Source organism: Pelodiscus sinensis, chromosome 9 (genome assembly GCF_049634645.1).
Source record: "Pelodiscus sinensis isolate JC-2024 chromosome 9, ASM4963464v1, whole genome shotgun sequence".
In the NCBI taxonomy this organism is placed as follows: Eukaryota; Metazoa; Chordata; order Testudines; family Trionychidae; genus Pelodiscus; species Pelodiscus sinensis.
This window is the reverse complement of record NC_134719.1, coordinates 642,501-660,910: the sequence shown is the minus strand read 5'-3', so window position 1 is coordinate 660,910 and position 18,410 is coordinate 642,501. Positions and strand designations below refer to the sequence as shown.

At 62.6% G+C, this 18,410-nt stretch overlaps 1 protein-coding gene across 6 annotated transcripts in view; it reads right to left on the bottom strand.

Moving 5' to 3' along the window:
* RNF220 (ring finger protein 220) overlaps positions 1-18,410 on the bottom strand; it is a 330,094-nt gene that overhangs the window by 170,882 nt on the left and 140,802 nt on the right. For 4 of the 6 annotated variants that reach the window (XM_075935811.1, XM_075935812.1, XM_075935807.1 and 1 more), the window contains exon 3: positions 17,024-17,098. The exons of the other annotated variants lie outside the window; for them this stretch is intronic. In XM_075935811.1, the coding sequence (XP_075791926.1) occupies positions 17,024-17,098 (75 nt within the window). The remainder of the gene's footprint in view (positions 1-17,023; positions 17,099-18,410) is intronic. 6 annotated transcript variants of the gene reach the window in all.

The following is an 18,410-nucleotide window of genomic DNA, read 5'->3' as shown; positions in this document are numbered from 1 at the left end:
CCAAGGGCCGTTTTGCTGATGAATTTCAAAGGCACTCGTTAGTTCAAACGATTCGGTATTGCTTTACATCCGGCTCGACGCCGGGAGACGTTTACACTCACCCTTCGCTTCCCTCGCGCGAGCAATCCAGTGCCTCGAGGGACGGATCGTGTCTGTACAGTGAAGCCCGCGGAAATGTTTGCAGGGTTGGGGCTTTCGGCCGAACGCTCTCCGAGGCCAGGACGATAGCAGGCTACCTCTACGTACAGCTCCTAGCACAGTGTCCGGTCTCAGGCGGGGGCGCTACATCCTGCTGCTAACCGGTTTTTCCATGTTCTTTGTTAGCGAGGGATTGATGGTGAATTGTTCTCTGCGTGTGTCGAAATGCACGAGCCGACTGGCTGATTGGCTGGGATTAGTCAGGTAAGCAACATCGCCTCTTCCTGCCTCCTGATTGGCTGAGGCTGGCCAGGTAAGCGACATCGCCTCTTCCTGTCTCCTGATTGGCTGAGACTGGCCAGGTAAGCGACATCGCCTCTTTCTGTCTCCTGATTGGCTGAGGCTGGCCAGGTAAGCAACATCGCCTCTTCCTGCCTCCTGATTGGCTGAGACTGGCCAGGTAAGCGACATCGCCTCTTTCTGTCTCCTGATTGGCTGAGGCTGGCCAGGTAAGCGACATCACCTCTTTCTGTCTCCTGATTGGCTGAGGCTGGCCAGGTAAGCGACATCACCTCTTCCTGTCTCCTGATTGGCTGAGACTGGCCAGGTAAGCGACATCGCCTCTTCCTGTCTCCTGATTGGCTGAGACTGGCCAGGTAAGCGACATCGCCTCTTCCAGCCTCCTGATTGGCTGAGACTGGCCAGGTAAGCGACATCGCCTCTTCCTGTCTCCTGATTGGCTGAGACTGGCCAGGTAAGCGACATCGCCTCTTTCTGTCTCCTGATTGGCTGAGACTGGCCAGGTAAGCGACATCGCCTCTTCCAGCCTCCTGATTGGCTGAGACTGGCCAGGTAAGCGACATCGCCTCTTCCTGTCTCCTGATTGGCTGAGACTGGCCAGGTAAGCGACATCGCCTCTTCCTGTCTCCTGATTGGCTGAGGCTGGCCAGGTAAGCGACATCGCCTCTTCCTGTCTCCTGATTGGCTGAGGCTGGCCAGGTAAGCGACATCGCCTCTTCCTGTCTCCTGATTGGCTGAGGCTGGCCAGGTAAGCGACATCGCCTCTTCCTGTCTCCTGATTGGCTGAGGCTGGCCAGGTAAGCGACATCGCCTCTTCCAGCCTCCTGATTGGCTGAGACTGGCCAGGTAAGCGACATCGTCTCTTCCTGTCTCCTGATTGGCTGAGGCTGGCCAGGTAAGCGACATCGCCTCTTCCTGTCTCCTGATTGGCTGAGGCTGGCCAGGTAAGCGTCATCGCCTCTTCCTGTCTCCTGATTGGCTGAGACTGGCCAGGTAAGCGTCATCGCCTCTTCCTGTCCCCTGATTGGCTGAGTGCACAAGCAGAAGTAAAACCCCGTTCCCATGCATGCGGGGCCAAGAGGAGCAGGTGGAACGCCGACACCAGAGGGCGATGGACAGTGGCCGGAGCAGGAAAAGTCCCTGGAGCCCCGAAGGGAAGCATGTGGCAGGCGCGGAAGGCCTCTTGTAGCCATGTCTCAGACACAGCCTGCGCCCGGCACCCCAAGGAGCCGCCGCAAACCCCCTTGGCGTGGGGCTCCCCGTCCCACACGCCTGCCCACCCCCATTTCACAGGCGTGACCGGAACGGTCTGAAATGCACCGGGGACCCGTTTGCCTCCGGGGGGGCGGCTCAGGGACAGAGGCCCTGCGCAGGATATAAACCCACGCACATTACCTTGCTCTGAGACCTCGGAGGGTTTCAATTACCGGATCCTGGGATTCAGCGCCCAGGGCTTTTTGGTGTGCGCGAGATTTATTGGAAGGTTTAGTATCAGTGGAGAATTCGCGCATTTACTCCCAGGAGCCCGGCTTCCGTTCAGAGACCTTAAATCAGGAGCTGAGATGGGCTAGTGTCACTTACAGCATTAGCATCGTTAGCGCGCTCGGGGGATGATTAATCACAACCCAGGCAGCCTCCCCACCTCCCTGCGCAACGCACGCCCGCTTCTGCCACCCCAGCCCGAGGCTGGATCACAATGAAGGGCCCTGATCCGGAGCAGCGTGCACCCTCGGCTCGCGCCGACGGCAGTGGGCCAGCTCCAACCCCCTTGTCATCTGCCGACTTGTTCCGGCGCGCTGTTTCCAAGCCGAGCGGCGGGGAGGGGCGGCACCAGGCCGCGGGCTGACGGGAGACGTCGCTGCGTCGCTCCTTGAGCCAGGGCCAAGAACGGCGGCTGTCTCTCGGAGCCATGCTAACCTCCCCTAGCCGGGCAAGGCCGCCCACCGGATTCCCTCGGAACTCTCCTCCTGCCAAAGGGAGCCGTGGGTCGGATTTGCCACCCAAGGACAGAGCCTTTCTCCCACAGGGAGCCGGCTCCGCCAGGGAGCGCCGGAGAAGAAAGCGCCCCCGACGGCGGCTCCCCGAGGCTGTGAGCGGAAACGCCAAGCTGAGAAAAACCGCTCGGCCTCCAGGCAAGACGCAGCCAAGCCCCGCGGGAGGCAGAGGGGCGCAGACACTCCGCACGCCCCGGCCAGCCGGGCGATCCTCTTGCGTCCCCTCGTAATTCCCATCACAGGTGTGATCTGCACTGCCTGGCTACACCCCTCTCTGGCGCTGTCCCCCGCGATTGCTGGGCGCTGGGGTAGACGAGGCTGGGGGCAAACCCTTCTCCTCTAGAGCCCCCCCCCCCGAAGGAGACAGAGCCACGCTCCTATTGAGTGAGCGCCAATGGCTTTTGTCTTTTTTCCAATACCCTGTTACTTCCACTCCTTCTTTTTTAATTAAAACATCCCCAGCTGATTTTACAAGCTTGCTGCTGTTTCTCTCCCGGTCTCCGTGTCTCTCATATGCTTGAGTGCTAGTATTAATTATTAGAGCCAATTTACTGTTTATACTCTGATGTTTTAACTAATTACCACTAATGGCAGACACCAGTGGGCAATCAACTTCATTTAGTTCCCACTGCAAACCACTCATTACCGGCTGAGCGCGGGGGAGAGAGCCTGCCAGGGCGGCTTGGAGGGAGAAACGAAGATGCAGCCACGTGGGCGGTGCCGCAGCCGGTTGTTTGGCACCGAATCCCCGGCGGGCAACGTGCTTCTGGGGAGAGCCAGAATCCAGTGCGTGCTGGGGGGAGGGAAAGGCAAGAAACGGGCAAACGAGAGCAGGGCTCCGGGGTTCCTAACGAGCACTGATAATGTCACCCTACCCCCTTTGCAGCCCTGCCCCACGCCGCCTGGGGACTCATTCTGGGGCTCCTCCCCGGCGCTGGCATTCTCAGCCGTTGCTCGGTCGCTGGGTTCCCGCGAGCCAGACACATGCCACCTACTCAGAGGGCCTCCGATATCAAAGGCGAACGGAGCCGTCAAAGGCCAGCGGGGACTGGCAGGCCCGGAGCAGGCCTCCGTCACATCTGGGGCAGGGATCCTGCTTTGGTTTGCTCCTCCCGGAGCTAGGATCCAGTGCTGCCCTTCCTTCCCACGGAGCCAGCACCCAGGCGTCGCTTAACCCACCCCCAGATCCTCGAATTCCACCCAGAGCCCCCGGGAACCCACCGGGAGCTCCCGTCAGTGCTGCACCGATGGGCCGGTCCAGCGTCAACCCAAGCGCCCTGGCCAGACGCCTGCGTTCTCTTCTGCTTTGGCCCAGGATGTGCCGTGCAAGGTGACTGCGTGGCAGGGGCGTGAGGCGTGAGGCGTGGCCCGGCCAGCTGTGCCCGGCTCCCGCCCACTCCTGGCGCTCACCGGGGGTGAAACGTGCAAGCAGAGCCGGCGAGGGGCAGCTGTGGGGCTAACGCCCCGCCTGCTCATCCGCAGCAGTCAGAGCCCTGCGCACGCAAGGGACGGCCGTGTCTGCGCCGCGCCTACGGCTCTGACGCGCGATGGGCCCAGCGGGGACTCGGGAAGGAGGACAGGCCCCAGCCGGCGGGCCGGGGCGAGCGCCTGCGTTTCCAGTTCCTGGCGCTCTGATGTGCTTGGCTGGAAGCGCACCACGACTTGCTTTGGGGAAGAAGGGCAGCCGCCCCTGTGCCGTGGCGGGGTCGTGGCGGCCTGTCTCTCGGGGGGCGTGTTATAATGGTGCACACATCTGAAACGTAATTGCTGTCAGCCCTCTCCATTCTTGCGGTGCGAGGCCTTTAATCTCTCCCACCAGACCCATCGGCCCTGATGCTGCAGCTCCACAAAGGCTGGTTTTATGTACTTTAACCCCGCGACCTTTACAAATCCCATCATTCCAATCAATACGTCTCATTAGCGTTAGGTAAATGTGTGGGGCGGCTGGGGGGCCGGGCGGGGAGGAGCCCAGGCAGGTGGGTGCCTCCAGGCCTGTGCTCGAGTCGGGGGGGTCTCCGGGACCCGCCCGGCCTGGAGGCTTGGTCCCACCGAGCGAAGGGGGCAGAGCCCAGCACCAGCTCCCTGCCCAGCGACTGGGCCAAGCTGTTCAAGTCATTCCTGTGCCCGTGCTCGGGAGCAGACTCGTGTTTTCCCGTTCTCCACTGTCAGCTGAGTGGAACCAGCCGGGCCCTGCGGCAGGTGCTGGGAATACAGGGCCCTGGGCAGCCTGCGCTCCTTTCCCCGTGGGGGGGGCCGCTGGGAAAGGGAGCGAAAGGGGAGGGGGCTGTCTCGTGGGAACCAGGTCTCAGGCCCCGGCTGGCACAGCGAGGACCCGGCACGCCGTGGACACCCGCCCGAGCCCTGGCCCGCTGGGCCTGCCGGCCGGGACGACCCACTGAATCCGGATCAGTGGCTGATGCTTTAAACGAAGGAAGGAGCCCCGAAGGCACCTGGCCAGATGTGCAGCATGGAGGGAGCGGAGGGGGGGAGTGCGACCCCTGCAGGCCGCAGGGGGTCACTGCCCTTGTCAAACTCTCTGCCTCCCAGCCGCCAACGTGCCCACGGCTCGTCTGATCTCCCCGCCCTCCTTCCCCAGCGCAAACCCGGGGCCCGGCAGCCCCCCACAGCGGGGAATCACAGCCACCGGCCCCCCGGGCGCATCCCACGGGGGCTCTGAGCTTCCCCGCCCCGTCGGGCCAGCGCCGAGAGGCCCTGCCCAAGGAACCGGGTTCCCCTTTCCCGCCCCCGGCGGGCGATCCAACGGGCCTTGCTTGTTCCCTGGCAGGGCCCTGCCCCTGTTCACACGGAGCCTGGCGGGCGGCACTGCGGCTGCCTGCAGGCATTCCCTCCCCCCACACGCCTGGCAGCCCCGGCCTGTCCCCCACCCTGCCACGGCCCCCACGCCCACCGCGTAGCTACTGCGCCCCCGCCGCCCAGGCTGTGTGTGGAGAGCAGCAGACGCGTCACCCCCCAGCCCTGCCCCTCCGCCTCGTCACAGAACAGGGCCACGCTTTCGGGGGGGGGGGGGCTCTTCCCCATTTGCAGCCTCCCCCCCCCCCCCGTGCGAGGGGGGAAGCCGCGCTCCCTTCGACGTGAGCTAGGTGGTGCTGGCACATACCGGAGGGAGCAGCACAGCCCGGCCTGTGGGCTAGAAATCCCTGGGATCCCAAAACGCAACCTGGCCCTGGTGCTCTGGCCTTGTGGGTTGTTATGAAACACCGCCCGGGCCTCGGCGCTGGGGGCTCGGCAGCCCCTCCCTCCGGCGCGTGCAGCGGAGCAGCGTCTACGTATCGCAGCTACAAAAGGGCAACGAAATTGAGGAGGGGTTGGGAACGGGTCCCACATGAAGAGAGACTGAAGAGACGGGGACTTGGCAACTTAGAACAGAGACGGCTAAGGGGGGGATAGGACCCAGGTCTATAAAATCGTGACGGGTGTGGAGAAAGGGAAGAAGGAAAAGTGATTGACTTGCTCCCATCACATAAGAACTAGGGGTCGCCCAATGAAATTATTAGGTAGCAGGTTTAAAACAAACCAAAGGAAGTTTTTCTTCACACAGCGCACAGTCAACCTGTGGAACTCCTCGCCAGAGGAGGTTGTGAAGATGAGGACTTTAACATGGTTCCAAAAAGAGCTAGCTAGATTCATGGAGGTTGGCCCATCAATGACTATTGGCCAGGGAATGCAGGGAGGGTGTCCCTGGCCTCTGTTTGTCGGGGCTGGGAATGGGTGCAAGGGAGGGATCGCTTGGTGATTCGCTGTTCTCTTCGCTCCCTCTGGGGCACCTGGTATTGGGCACTGCGGGCAGACAGGACACGGGGCTGGATGGGCCTTGGTCTGACCCAGCCTGGCCGCTCTGATGTTGCCTGTAAGTGCCAGCGTGGCTGACGGGAAGCCAACGGGAGCGTTTCTCCCCTCCACCCCCCGCTGGGAGGACGGCGCCAAAGCTCGGCTTAAGGTTTGTCGAGGCCAGCGGCGCTGTGTGTGTCTCTTAGCCGGCCTTCCCCCGGCCCGTGTGACTTGGCCTCGGAGAAATGTGCCCGGACCCGTCCGCGCGGCCACGTTTCTCGGGGGGACGTGCGTTGCGCGGGGCTGCGGGAAGACACGTCCCAGGCGCACCCACAGGCGGGTGTGAGCAGCACGTCGTGGGCCGGATGCCACAGTGCTCCAGCGCCTGGGGGAGGGGACGCCACGTGGATCGATCCTCACGCCTCCTTCTGCCCACAACCCGTCTCTCGGCACGGACGCCTGCACCTCCCCCCTCCCCTCCCCTCTCTCGTCCCCTCCCTGCACCTCCCCCCTCCCCTCCCCTCCCCTCCCCTCCCCTCTCCTCCCTTCTCTCGTCCCCTCCCTGCATCTCCCCCCTCCCCTCCCCTCTCTCGTCCCCTCCCTGCACCTCTCCCCGCCCCTCCCCCCGTTCCCTCCCTGCACCTCTTCCTGCCCCTCCCCTCCCCGCATCTCTCCCCTCCCCTCTCCCGTCCTCTCCCTGCACCTTCCCCCCTCCCCTCCCCTCTCTGGTCCCCTTCCTGCACCTCTCCCCGCCCCTCCCCCCCTGTTCCCTCCTTGCACCTCTTCCTGCCCCTCCCCGCATCTCTCCCCTCCCCTCTCCTGTCCCCTCCCCTCTCCTGTCCCCTCCCTGCACCTCTCCACCCCTCCTCGCATCTTTCCCCTCCCCTCCCCTGTTCCCTCCCTGCACCTCTTCCTGCCCCTCCCCTCTCCTCCTCCCTCCCCGCATCTCTCCTCTCCCCTCTCCCGTCCCCTCCCTGCACCTCTCCCTGCCCCTCCCCACCCCTCCTCGCATCTCTCCCCTCCCTGCACCTCTCCCTGCCCCTCCCCACCCCTCCTTGCATCTCTCCCCTCCCTGCACCTCTCCCTGGCCCTCCCCACCCCTCCTCGCATCTCTCCCCTCCCCTCTCCCGTCCCCTCCCTGCACCTCTCCCCTCCCCTCCCTTCTCCTGTCCCCTCCCCTCCCCATCCTCTCCCTGCACCTCTCTCCACCCCTCCCCTCCCCTCCCGTCTCTCCTCCCTGCACCTCTCCCCTCACCTCTCCTGTCCCCTCCCCTCCCCTGTCCTCTCCCCTCCCTTCACCTCTCTCCTCCCGTCTCCTGTCCCTTCCCCCCCCCCCCCCGCACCTCTCCCCTCCCCACGGCTGCCCTGAGCTCTCACGCTGGCGACAAGCTTTACACTCCGCCGCGGCCAGAAAACCACTTAAGCCTTAAGCCCCCTCGGCTTTAGCGAGATGGCTGTGTGGCGCGGGCGCTTAGCCCGACACCGGCCGGGCGGCAAGGGGAAGGAAAAATTAATAAATCCACCGGCCGGCCAATTTCATCTGGCCTGACATGCTGCTCCTCCTGGAATTAAGAGCGCCGGGGGAGCGAACGCAAAGCTCCAAGCAGCCCACAGCCCAGGGGAGGGCGACAAGCGTCGCGGCGGGGACGGGGGAGGGGGGAGGGGACGCCATGAATTTCGGAACGTGGGTCGCAGGCTCCCAGGCCCCCCGGGGCGGAAGGGGGACGAGCTTCCCCCCGAGCTGCTGGGGGCTGGAGGCTTAAAGGGCTCGTGGCTCCGGCCCCTGCCGGGGTAGCACCGCGACCGGGAGCCATTTCAGTAGGATCCTGCTGCCTGAGCCCCCGCCTGCAAATGCGGCTTCTAGGCCCGTGTCCAGCGGCTGTGCAGAGCCCTGTGCCCTGCGGCTCCGCTGCCCGTCTCTCCCGCAGTGAGGGCCCGGGGCCCGCACCTGCTGGCCGGGGGGCTTCGGGCGCGTCAGGAAGGGCCTGGTCTGCGGAGGGGCATGCTACGGCGGGCGCGTGCGAAGAGAATCCGGCTACCCTCCCGTGAGTCAGCCGGGCCGGCCCTGAGCCGGGGCAAGGCCCCGGACCCGCTCACGCGGCAGAGCAGGGCTGTGCGCCCCGCCCCGGCCTCCGAGAGCCAGCGGGCGTGGGCAGAGGCAGCGCGGAAGACCCTGGCATCTAGCAGCCCCCCTGAACGGGCGAGGATCTCGGGAGCAGAGCCGGCAGGCTGCAGGGCTGATGCTCTGCCTTGTGGGTACTCAGCAGCCCGCTTGGCCATCTGGGCTCTGCCTGGGCGCGACCGGGCCGCCTGGCTCTTCCCGAACGGCGCGGTTCTCTCGCTGGGCACGTCCTCACGGAGCCGGGGGGCGCCCCTGGCCTACGCACCCAGCCCCCCGCCCCGGGTTCCACACAGGCTTTGTCGCCACCAGGCACCGGTTCGCCCGCGCTGCAGCACGCGCCCGTCTGCCCGCCGGGAGGGCCGCACCTCAGGGCCAGCGACGGGGCGAGGCTTTCGGAGCAAAGGCGTCTCCCGCGGCCCCTGCCCCACGCCCGTGGCAGGCGGGTGTCTCCGTTTCACGCCAGGAGGGAGACCACCGCCAGCCGGAGCAGGGTGCTGCAGAAACCGACGTCGAGGAACGGTGGGATTGCGAGGGTCCCGTCCGGGACGCGTCCGACTGACACCAGCCTGCCCGCGGGAGACACTGTGGACAGGCAGGCACACGGACCCACGGACCGGGCAGGAGAACAGCGCTCGGTCAGACGGCCTGCGCATGCCAATCAGCAGCCCCGCTAAGCGGCAGGAGCAGGGCAACGGGGGTTAACCCCCCCCCCGGTCCAATTACAGGGGAACAGAATCGCAGGCTGCACAGCCCCCACCGGCCTGGGTGACCCTCTGGTCTGACGCCTGCACCAGCGGGCTGGGGGGACTCGCCCAGGCACCGCGGCAGTAGGGGGGCTTCCCCGGGGGCAGGGCCCGGCGCAGCGGCCGTGAAAGGGAGAGCAAGGATGGGCCGGCCGGCCCCTGGCAGGTCCCTCTGGACGCCGATGGAGGGCGGGACAGCTCCTGCCCCCCAGCCACGTGCTCCTAGGTGCCATGTGCCCCCTGTGTGGTTGGCAGGCCTGGCCCCTCTCTGCCAGGCCTCCTCTAGCATCGTCACCCGAGCCCAGTGAGATCCAGGGGGTCTCGCCGCGCCACGGCCGAAAGCCCCCTCTTTGTGTCCCGTTACTAAAAGCAACACAAGGCGGCGGCAGGGAAAACAGCAGAACAATCGGCACTTGTGAGCCGGCAGAGAAAGGCGGCTTTGTGCGGGCCGGGGCACTGGGGGGAGCCCAGCGGGGCCTCGGGACGGCACGGCAGGGACCCCAGCTGTGGGGCAGGGACGGGGCCACAGAGCCAGCGGGCCCAGCCCCCGGCACAGCGTGGCACGGCTGTGTCTGCGAGGGGACATGCCGCCTGTTTGCTCGCGCTTGTTGCTTTCTGCTCGGCTCACCCGCCTCGCGCCATCCCCAGCAAGGCTGGGGGGGGGGGGGATGGGGGGCTGTCCACAGGGAGGGGGAAGTGCTTTCCCCTTCTCCCGGCCTCCCCAGCCCAGCTAGGGGCTCCCGGCCGCACACCTCCACCCTGGCACGAGAGGCCCAGCTGGATTGCGCATCCCCCGCGACCTGGGCAGAGCTCTCTAGCGAGAACCCATCCCCACGGCCTCTGGGCTCGGAGGTCACGAGAGGCAGGCGGGGCAGCCCCAGTTGATTGTATGCAGAGAAGGACTCGGGGGGGGGGGGCAGAGGTCGGATTTGGCCCAGGCTACCCAGCAAAGTTACTCACAAGCCCTGAGCGACCCCCAAGGCCGGGGGCCGTTGCTGGGGCTGCCGGAGGCCCCGGGGCCGCCACTCCGGGAGAGATGTTGTTCTCAGTCTGTCCGACTCTCTCCTGGAGGCTGATGCCCTTGTGGACCGCCCCCCCCCCCACACACACACGCTGCCCCCCGGCCGACGAGATCGGAGGCGCTGCACCCTTGGCTCTGGGCTGGCAGCATGGTGCTCGTGACCCCCGTGGGGAAACCGAGGCCCAGAGAGGGCCCGCTGCACTAAGTTCACGCAAGCGCTTGGGGCAGGGCGCAGGACCCCTCCCTCCCAGCCCCGGCTCTAACCACTAGGCCCTGCCGGCAGGGAAGGATGACGGGAGTCGCAATGGGAGGGACGAGGGGCGCCGGGCGCCTCCCAACCAGAGCCAACGGCCACTCGCTGCGGGACGCCCGAGCTCTGCCCCCCTCAGACACATCATCCCAGGCGGGGGCTCGGGGGAAGCGGCGGAGGCCCGAAGGAGGCACCCGGGGCAGGGACCTTGAGTCCAACCCTTAGACTCTTTTCTCGGGCGTCTCCGCCACCTCCTCGCCCCCGGCTCCTGCGATCCCAAGCCGCCGGCAGAGACTCTCCTCTCCACCCCCAGCTCGTCAGTTGCTCCGCCGGCTTGGGCACGGGCTGGCTGGGAAGGAGAGGGCCGGAGAGACAGCAGCAGCCTGTCCGGGGAGAGCCCGCAGCCGTGGGGTGGCATTCCCCCGTCCCCACTCGGGAGGAACCCGGGCTCTGGCCACGAGCAGCCCAATCTGGCTCCCTGGGACACCAGCCCGTAACCGGAGCCCCCAGTGGCCACACGGCCAGGCGCAGGGCGGGTTGGCGGCAAGGCAGGTACCTCGGCGAGCCGGGGCTGGGCCTGCCCCAAGCCCGTGGGCCTCTAATTTACTGCTTTCCTTTTCCCGTAAAACTGAAAGGGGAAGGTGCCGGCTTTAATCGCCGCCTCCAGGGCCCCGCCTGAAACCACCCAGCGCCCGGCGAAGGCCAGGAGTTAATGCTCCTTCCGACACCTCTTTATGATTCACGGGCCTGACCTTGAGCTATAAACCGCTCAGCCTCCGACACGCCGGCAGGATTTACAGCCGCCGGGGGCTGGCACATGGCTGGGGACACGGGAAGTGCCGAGGAATACGCACCCCCCCCACACGCCCCGACGCCCCGGGAGGGCGGCCGCACCCACGCAGGTGACCGCGAGCACGGGGAGCCGTGGGGGAGGCACGGCGGGTAGCCCAGAGACCTACCCCGCCGCGGGCCGAGGGGCAGGGGCTCCGGCCTTTGGCAAAGGGGGAAAGGAATTCACGCCCTCGCTCGGGCGTGGCGCTAGAGCCACGGACACGGGCTCCAGCACCCTTGCTCGGAGTCAGGCCCGGCCCCCATGCCTTGGAACCCAGCGCCCTTTCGCTTCTCCCTCGGCCCGCCCTGATCCCCGGGGGCCAAAGTCCACCAGGCCCTCGGCTCTTTGGTTCAGATCTCGGCGCCATCCCGCCAGAGGCCGATGAGTTCATCGGGCTGTTTCCCAGCAGCGGCGCTCCCCACCGGGGGCGCTGAACCAGCTCCCGCGGGATCAAAGGCTGGGGACACATCACCTGGCTGGGTGCAGCGGGGGAGGGCCCGCGAGCGCGCCTGCCAGGTAGCCGCGGCTGATGGGCGAGACCACGGCCCAGCTCTCCGGCCTGTCCCTGCGCCGCCTCGCTAGAACGGCGCAGCCTCCGCCCCCTGGCTGAGACACCGGCGCTTCCAGAAGGGGCGCTAAACCGGAGTGAGACTGGTTAACGTAAGAACGGCCGTACTGGGTCATACCAAAGGTCCATCTAGCCCAGTAGCCTGTCTGCCGACAGTGGCCAGCACCAGGGGCCCCGGAGGGGGTGGACCGAAGACAATGATCAAGCGATTTGTCTCCTGCCATCCCTCTCCAGCCTCTAACAAACAGAGGCCAAGGACACCATTTTATCCCCTAGCTAATAGCCTTCTATGGACCTAACCTCCATGAAATTATCTAGCTTCTCTTTAAACTCTGTTCTAGTCCTAGCCTTCACAGCCTCCTCTGGCAAGGAGTTCCACAGGTTGACTACACGCTGTGTGAAGGAGAACTTTCTTTCATTAGTTTTAAACCTACTACCCATTAATTTCATTTGGTTCGCAGAGCCCCTAGCCGACTCACGGTATCTTCAACACAGGAGCATTGTCTAGTGGTTAGAGCAAGGAGCCCGGGGCTCTACTCTGCCAGGGATTCACACAGGATCTTGGGCAGGTGATGACCTCTCTTTATCCCTCAGTTTTCCCATAAATATAATGGGGAGAATAAAACTGACCCCCCCATCATTTTAGAGGGCCAGGAGGCGGAGTTCATTGTGGTTTCTGATGTGGGCTGGTGCTTGCAATCGACACAGCTTTGTTACAACAGCCATGCACGTCACGATCCCATAACGAGCTGCAACACAGCAGGGGTGCAGGAGAAGCCGGCAGCTCCACTGTACCCCGCAACAGCCCCCCCCAAAGGTGCAGCTACGACACTTAGGAGTAATAACACGAGGGCTGGGGGACGTTAACTTCCACGGGGTGGCACCCCCACCAGAGATGGGCACAGGAGAGGCCCAGCTGGGTCCACGCCGAGAACGCCCCCCACCCAGAGTGGGCACCAAACTCAGACCCTTCCGGCACAGAGGTGATCGCCCAAGATCAGTCTCCAAAGTCAGACCCAGCTGACCGACCTTGCTCTGCCCCCTGCCCCCCACCGCCCCAAAGCCCCCCCAGCCTGGATGTTGTATGGCTAAAAAAAACCCCTCACTTTTGGGTCTGGTTTACAGGTTGTCGGAGGTCATTTTGGTTTAGATTTCTCTCCCCCTCCGTACAAAACAAAAGCGGGGAAAAAACCAGCCCTTATCTCGCAAAGCAGAGTTCAGGAAAAAGCTACTGGTCTTTTGGACTCGGCAAGTCCCCCCGGTAGCCTTGCTTGTCATCGAGAATTTATCAGCCCAACACAGATCGGGTCTAATGTGCCATATAACTAGTGCATAAACAAACTCCCGCATGATAAATGCCTTGCTTTGAAGCCATAAAGTTATTAGCTAGTGGCTGTTAGCTACTGCTTCGCATGGGGCATGTGCTTCCTGTTAACCCCTGCCGGCCCGCGCCGAGCGGGAGGCTTTTGCCAGACTAAACGCGGTGGAAAGAGCCTTCGCGTGGCCTTTCCAACAGCGGACAGATCTGGCTGGGACAGGCCCGCATTCCTAATGGGACAATTCCCATTCCGATCAATTCCCCAGCAGCCAGCCCCTGGATGAGCTCAGGCCAGGGAGACGGGCAGCCAGGAGGCAGGACGAAGGGACGGCTGGGCGTGAGGCAGACAGAGCCTCTCCCCACTGCTAACCAGGATCGCCATTAAAAGTGAAGCTCTTACGCAAAAGGGCCCTACATCTTTGGATCAGCTGGAAATGGCCAGGCGACAAAGTCACTCTGAGCTTTAAAAATCCCTCCCCGTTACCAGCCATGTTCCTGCCAACCTTTTCCAACCGGGGGCGGATTTTTGCCATGGTTGTGTGGAATAAATTTTGTTCTGTGCACTGAGGCATGCGGGAAAGTGCACCACCCAGAGAAACACAAACCTTTGCTAATCAGCAGGGCGGCACTGGAATTTCTCCGGTGCAGCTGCACAAGCGCCTGGCTTCCAGGGAGCACTAGTTACCAGCACCAGGCCCGGCAGGGAGCAGATATAGAGCAGCCATGTCTAGAGGCTAAATGGTTCTGGGGCCTTCCTATAGCCATGGTGGGGAGCCCTGGGCACAGGATAACTCCTCAGCTCCCCAGGCACTCCTTGCCCCCCGTGGCCGGACATGGGGAGGGCGGCAGCCCCGCTTGTCTCTGGAGTGGGTGCGCTGTTGGGCCCAGTACGGCCCTGGTCGGCATGGAGAACGTTTCACGGACACCGCTAGCTCAGCGGCGGCCCATGCAGAGCAAGCTGAGCACAGACCGTGCCCTCCAGAGCCTGGCAGAGTCGCCCGGGGCAGCTCCTAACACGCACGGGCCAGGTCGGCCCATCCAGGCACAAGTCACCCTGAAACAGAACGGGGATGGGGGAGGGGATCCCAGTAAGGGGATTTCTTGCACCCTCTCTCACCAGACCCTGCCTGCCCCTCAGCATCGAGTAGCTCCGGGCATTACGACGGCCAGATTCCCTTCTGCCTGGCCTATGCAGGCTGTAAGCTATTTGGGGGCATGGACCCTCCCTCTCCGGGCATGCACAGCCCCCCGCCCAGACAGCTCAGCTTGGGGCTGTGCTACTGTAATACAGAGAGCAGCCAGGTACTCATAACACCCAGACTTCTCAGACTCCCTAGTAACTGACCAATTGTTCCCCGGCTCTATTCCCCCCCCCCCCCTTTTCTGCCGGAGCAATAAAAAAGGAAAAATCAACATCCAAATGATCTTGTTTATGGTGACTAAATAAGCTGCATGTGCTTAATCCGTTAGAGTTTAATGAATTTACGACTTGCTTTGGAATTTGACAAGGGCCGTAAAAGAGTAATTAACATTTATCAGTGTGTTTTTTACGCAGCCCTCTTCCCCTCCCCCCCACTTTTTCCTCCCCCGGCTGCCCGGCTCGGAGCGGCATTGGGTAGCCGAGGGGATATAAAAGAGATCAATTAATTTTTAATAATCTCGGGGAAAGATTGTAGAGTTGAGGTATGAACTCAGGGAGTGTCAATAAATGTGCCAAAGGTTGGCTTGGGACCTGGGCTTTCTCCCACCCCACTTCTTCCCAGCTGCAGAGGGAGGGAGACGGCCGTGGGGGCAGGGACTCCTGTGCGTGGGTCCTTCACCATTCATCACGCGGCACCGTGGCACCTCGGTCACTGCGTTCCACACATGGTCCCTATCCCGGCTGCTCCAGGGACAAAGCTGCCTCCCCCCAGGAGGAGCGCTCAGCCCCGACACTCGGGAGAGCGGCTCTCGGTGCCCTTCCTCAGTTCACGCAGCAGGGGTCCGTGTGGAGGGGGAAACACAAACTCCACCCCCAAATCCCAAACTCCGCCCACCGTCTCCGAGTCGCTGAATGTTTCTGCTAATGCGAGCAGAGTTGTTACAGATGTCAGTGCAGCGCTTCGTCTCCTCTCTCGCCTTCGCTGGACACATAGGCCACGAGACAGACCTGGGTAAGGCGCCATCATTAGGGTTCAGAGTGAACCCGTGGAGGCGACTAGGAGATGCTTGCACCTCACTTTGAACTGGGGATGTTAAATTGCAATTCACTGAGCGGCCAGTGGGGGAGTGTTTGCTGTCCCTACAGCGGCTCTGCTGTTTAAATGTAGTAGGAGCCAGGTGCGCAGCTGGGGCAGGGTGGAGACGGGCGCAGCTTTTAAGCCGGCTCCCCCCAGCACCAGTTCCTGTTCTCTCCCCATCGCTTGCTGCCTCTGATACAGAGGCAGCAAGGGGGAGGATGCAAATAGTCGACTAGGCTTATCGGGCCATCGACTATTCGGCAACTCGTTTACATCCCGACTTCGGACCTGGCCCTGGGAAGCGCTGGGCATCCTCATCTCCCGGCTCCATCCGCAACAGCAGGAGAGGGATGTTGGACCCGCCGGCTCCGTCCCTGTGCACCAAGGGGAAAGACAGTGTAGATGGACCACTGGTCCGCGATGTGCTGTTCCGGCCTTGCGACCCAAATGCCTAACCTCACCTGTGATACGCCCCCGGTGCCCCTGCTCGCGGCACCCAGCACATCCCTGCGGGGAGCCGCGGCTGAGGGCAGGGCAGTCGGGGGCGCGTCAGGACCCCATGGCTACACCCGCTTCCTGCACCAACCCCAGCCAAGGCAGGGAATCTGCATTTCTGGTGCTCCAGCACTGATTTAAATTCCTGGGACCTTCGGGCTCTAGAGAACCCCGTGAGCACCGGCGGGCGGGGGAGCTAACGGGCTCCCCATTAGCGCTCCGGGGGGAAGGTGCAGGGACAGGAATACACGAAGGAAGCCAGTTCCGGGTGCTGGCTCGGGTCACAGGAGAGCCGGGCTGCTCCTCACGCAACCTGGGGCAGCCACGTCGCCTGACCCGTGAAGCGAGGCTGCATTCCGGCCCGGCTTCCTGGCTGGGGCCATCCCTGGCTGGAGGAGAGATGCTGAGAGGGGGCCCCAGGAAGCAAACGCGTGTGCCAGAGGGCTGGGCTATTATGAAGTGAACAGAAGCGCAGTGTTGAATCCCTCTGTATTTGTGCCCGCACATGGCATCAGAGCACGTGGCATCAGAATGCGGGGCACCAAAGCACGTGGCATCGGAGTGTGTGGCACCAGAGCACGTGGCACCAGAGCACGTGGCACCAAAGCACGTGGCACCAGAGCGCGTGGCACCAAAGCACGTGGCACCAGAGCGCGTGGCACCAAAGCATGTGGCACCAGAGCGCGTGGCACCAGAGCGCGTGGCACCACAGTGTGCCATTCTGAGGGATTTCCACAGCTGTCTTTCTGCTTCCCTGGTCTACCCATTCACTTGAGGCAAAGCTAAAATTAGTCACACACTCCCGCCCCGCCATTTGGAGGGGTTCTGAGACTCCAGCCAGACGTGGATTTTGATCCTGCTTTCATTACGGTGCCCTCGGTGAGCGGTTTACAGAGGGTTAAAAATGATATCGCAGGCACGTTACAGATATGAGTAGCATGTGCTATAAGCAAATGAGGAGAAGGTGCCATAGTGAGTGATAAGCTGTGATTATAATAAACCCGTAACCTCTTGGACTCTCTAACGATAGATTAACCATTAATTAAAACATCTATTAATCATTGTTAACCCCTTATAAGCTATTTATAAATGGAAGTACTACCAGGAAATAAGTAAGTTTCTTTCTTTCTTTCTTTCTTTCTTTCTTTCTTTCTTTCTTTCTTTCTTTCTTTCTTTCTTTCTTTCTTTCTTTCCCAACAACAACAACAAGAAGAATAAAATAGTAAGAACTTACAGAGGGGCAGAGTTAAAACCAAGCGGTGGGTGGAGCTGGCAGACGGTTGTGGCCCTCTTTGGCTGTCGCTTCTATCTGGCAATCAATTGACAAGAAATGGAGATTACGAAACATTGCGACTGACCGCAGGAGAAGGGTTTAGCTCTCAAGCTGGAGGTGGGAGGGCCACGCCCATGTTGGAATAAATAACCATTGACCTCAGATATTCTGAAAAGGTTCCCTAGCTATCCACTGTGCCTACCGGGGAACCCCTGGCGGCTTCACATATGGGACTTGAGGGTAACTAAACCCGAAGCGGGACTCTCCCCGACTCACGGATCCCAATGACCCTCACAGGTGCCCCGCTGGTATTTGTGCCTGTGAAAATCACTGAGCAAATCCCTCCGAGACTAAAGAGATGTCACGGTGATGGCACCTTAGCAGCTGTGTTCCCTGTAAGCCGGACACTTGTGCAGCTGCTCAGGAGAGGTAGCTGATGAGCAGAGCGCCCACAGCTAGGTTTGTGTTTCTCCTGGTGGTGCACATCTGTGCATGCCCCGGCGCACGTAACAAAATTTATTCTGCAGATGAAAAAATCCACCCATGGTTGGAAAGATTAGAGGGAACATTGTTTAGCAGTGCCATCAGATAGCTGGGCTGGCGGCAAACTGCGGCAGGCAGGCAGAGAGCTCATGAATCTCGGGGGAGAGCGGCGTGTGCGGTTAAGCCGGTGTTACCCTGCTCTCTCTGTTGGGCCAAGAGCCCACAGAGTCAGGCCTTCCTCTCCGCCCATTTGTGCGTGTGCCGGGCCCTGCGTGGGTGCCTGGCGCGGAAGCAGGCCCGTGCGTGAGCAGGGTGTGAGCCGGTGCGCGGAGCCGGGTGCAGAGCAGCCTCGGGAGACACACTTCCTGAGCGCTTGAGCCGTTGAAGCCTCAGAAACCACCAAGGCCCCGTTGGGCTCGGAACAGCCGGGCGGCCTGCGCTTCCTGCAGGTGCCCATGAATCACACCTTGTCAGGGAGCAACCGCCCGCCGGAGCCAAGGGGAACAGAGCTGGGGCAGCGGCCCCGGGACCCCCGCGGAGGCGACGGCCGAGCCTGGACAGGAAGGGGTTAAGCCGGCATCAATCACACGGTCCCAGAGACCTTTCAAAGCCTCTTCCAAATATTATAAAAAGCGTCTTTAATCATCTAATTGCGCAAACTCCGCCGGTGATGGATGGCTGGGCGAGTCTGCCGCCTCCTCCTGAAGCGCCCCTGCGCGGGGGGGGGGGGGGGCAGGGCGGACGCGTCTCAGCCCCCCCCCCCCCCCCGAGCAGTTATAAATATGAGGTCATACCGCGGGAGATGATAACGCATTAAGGGCTCTTGAGATATTAGTCTGTCAGCCTCGTTAGACGGAGCTATTTG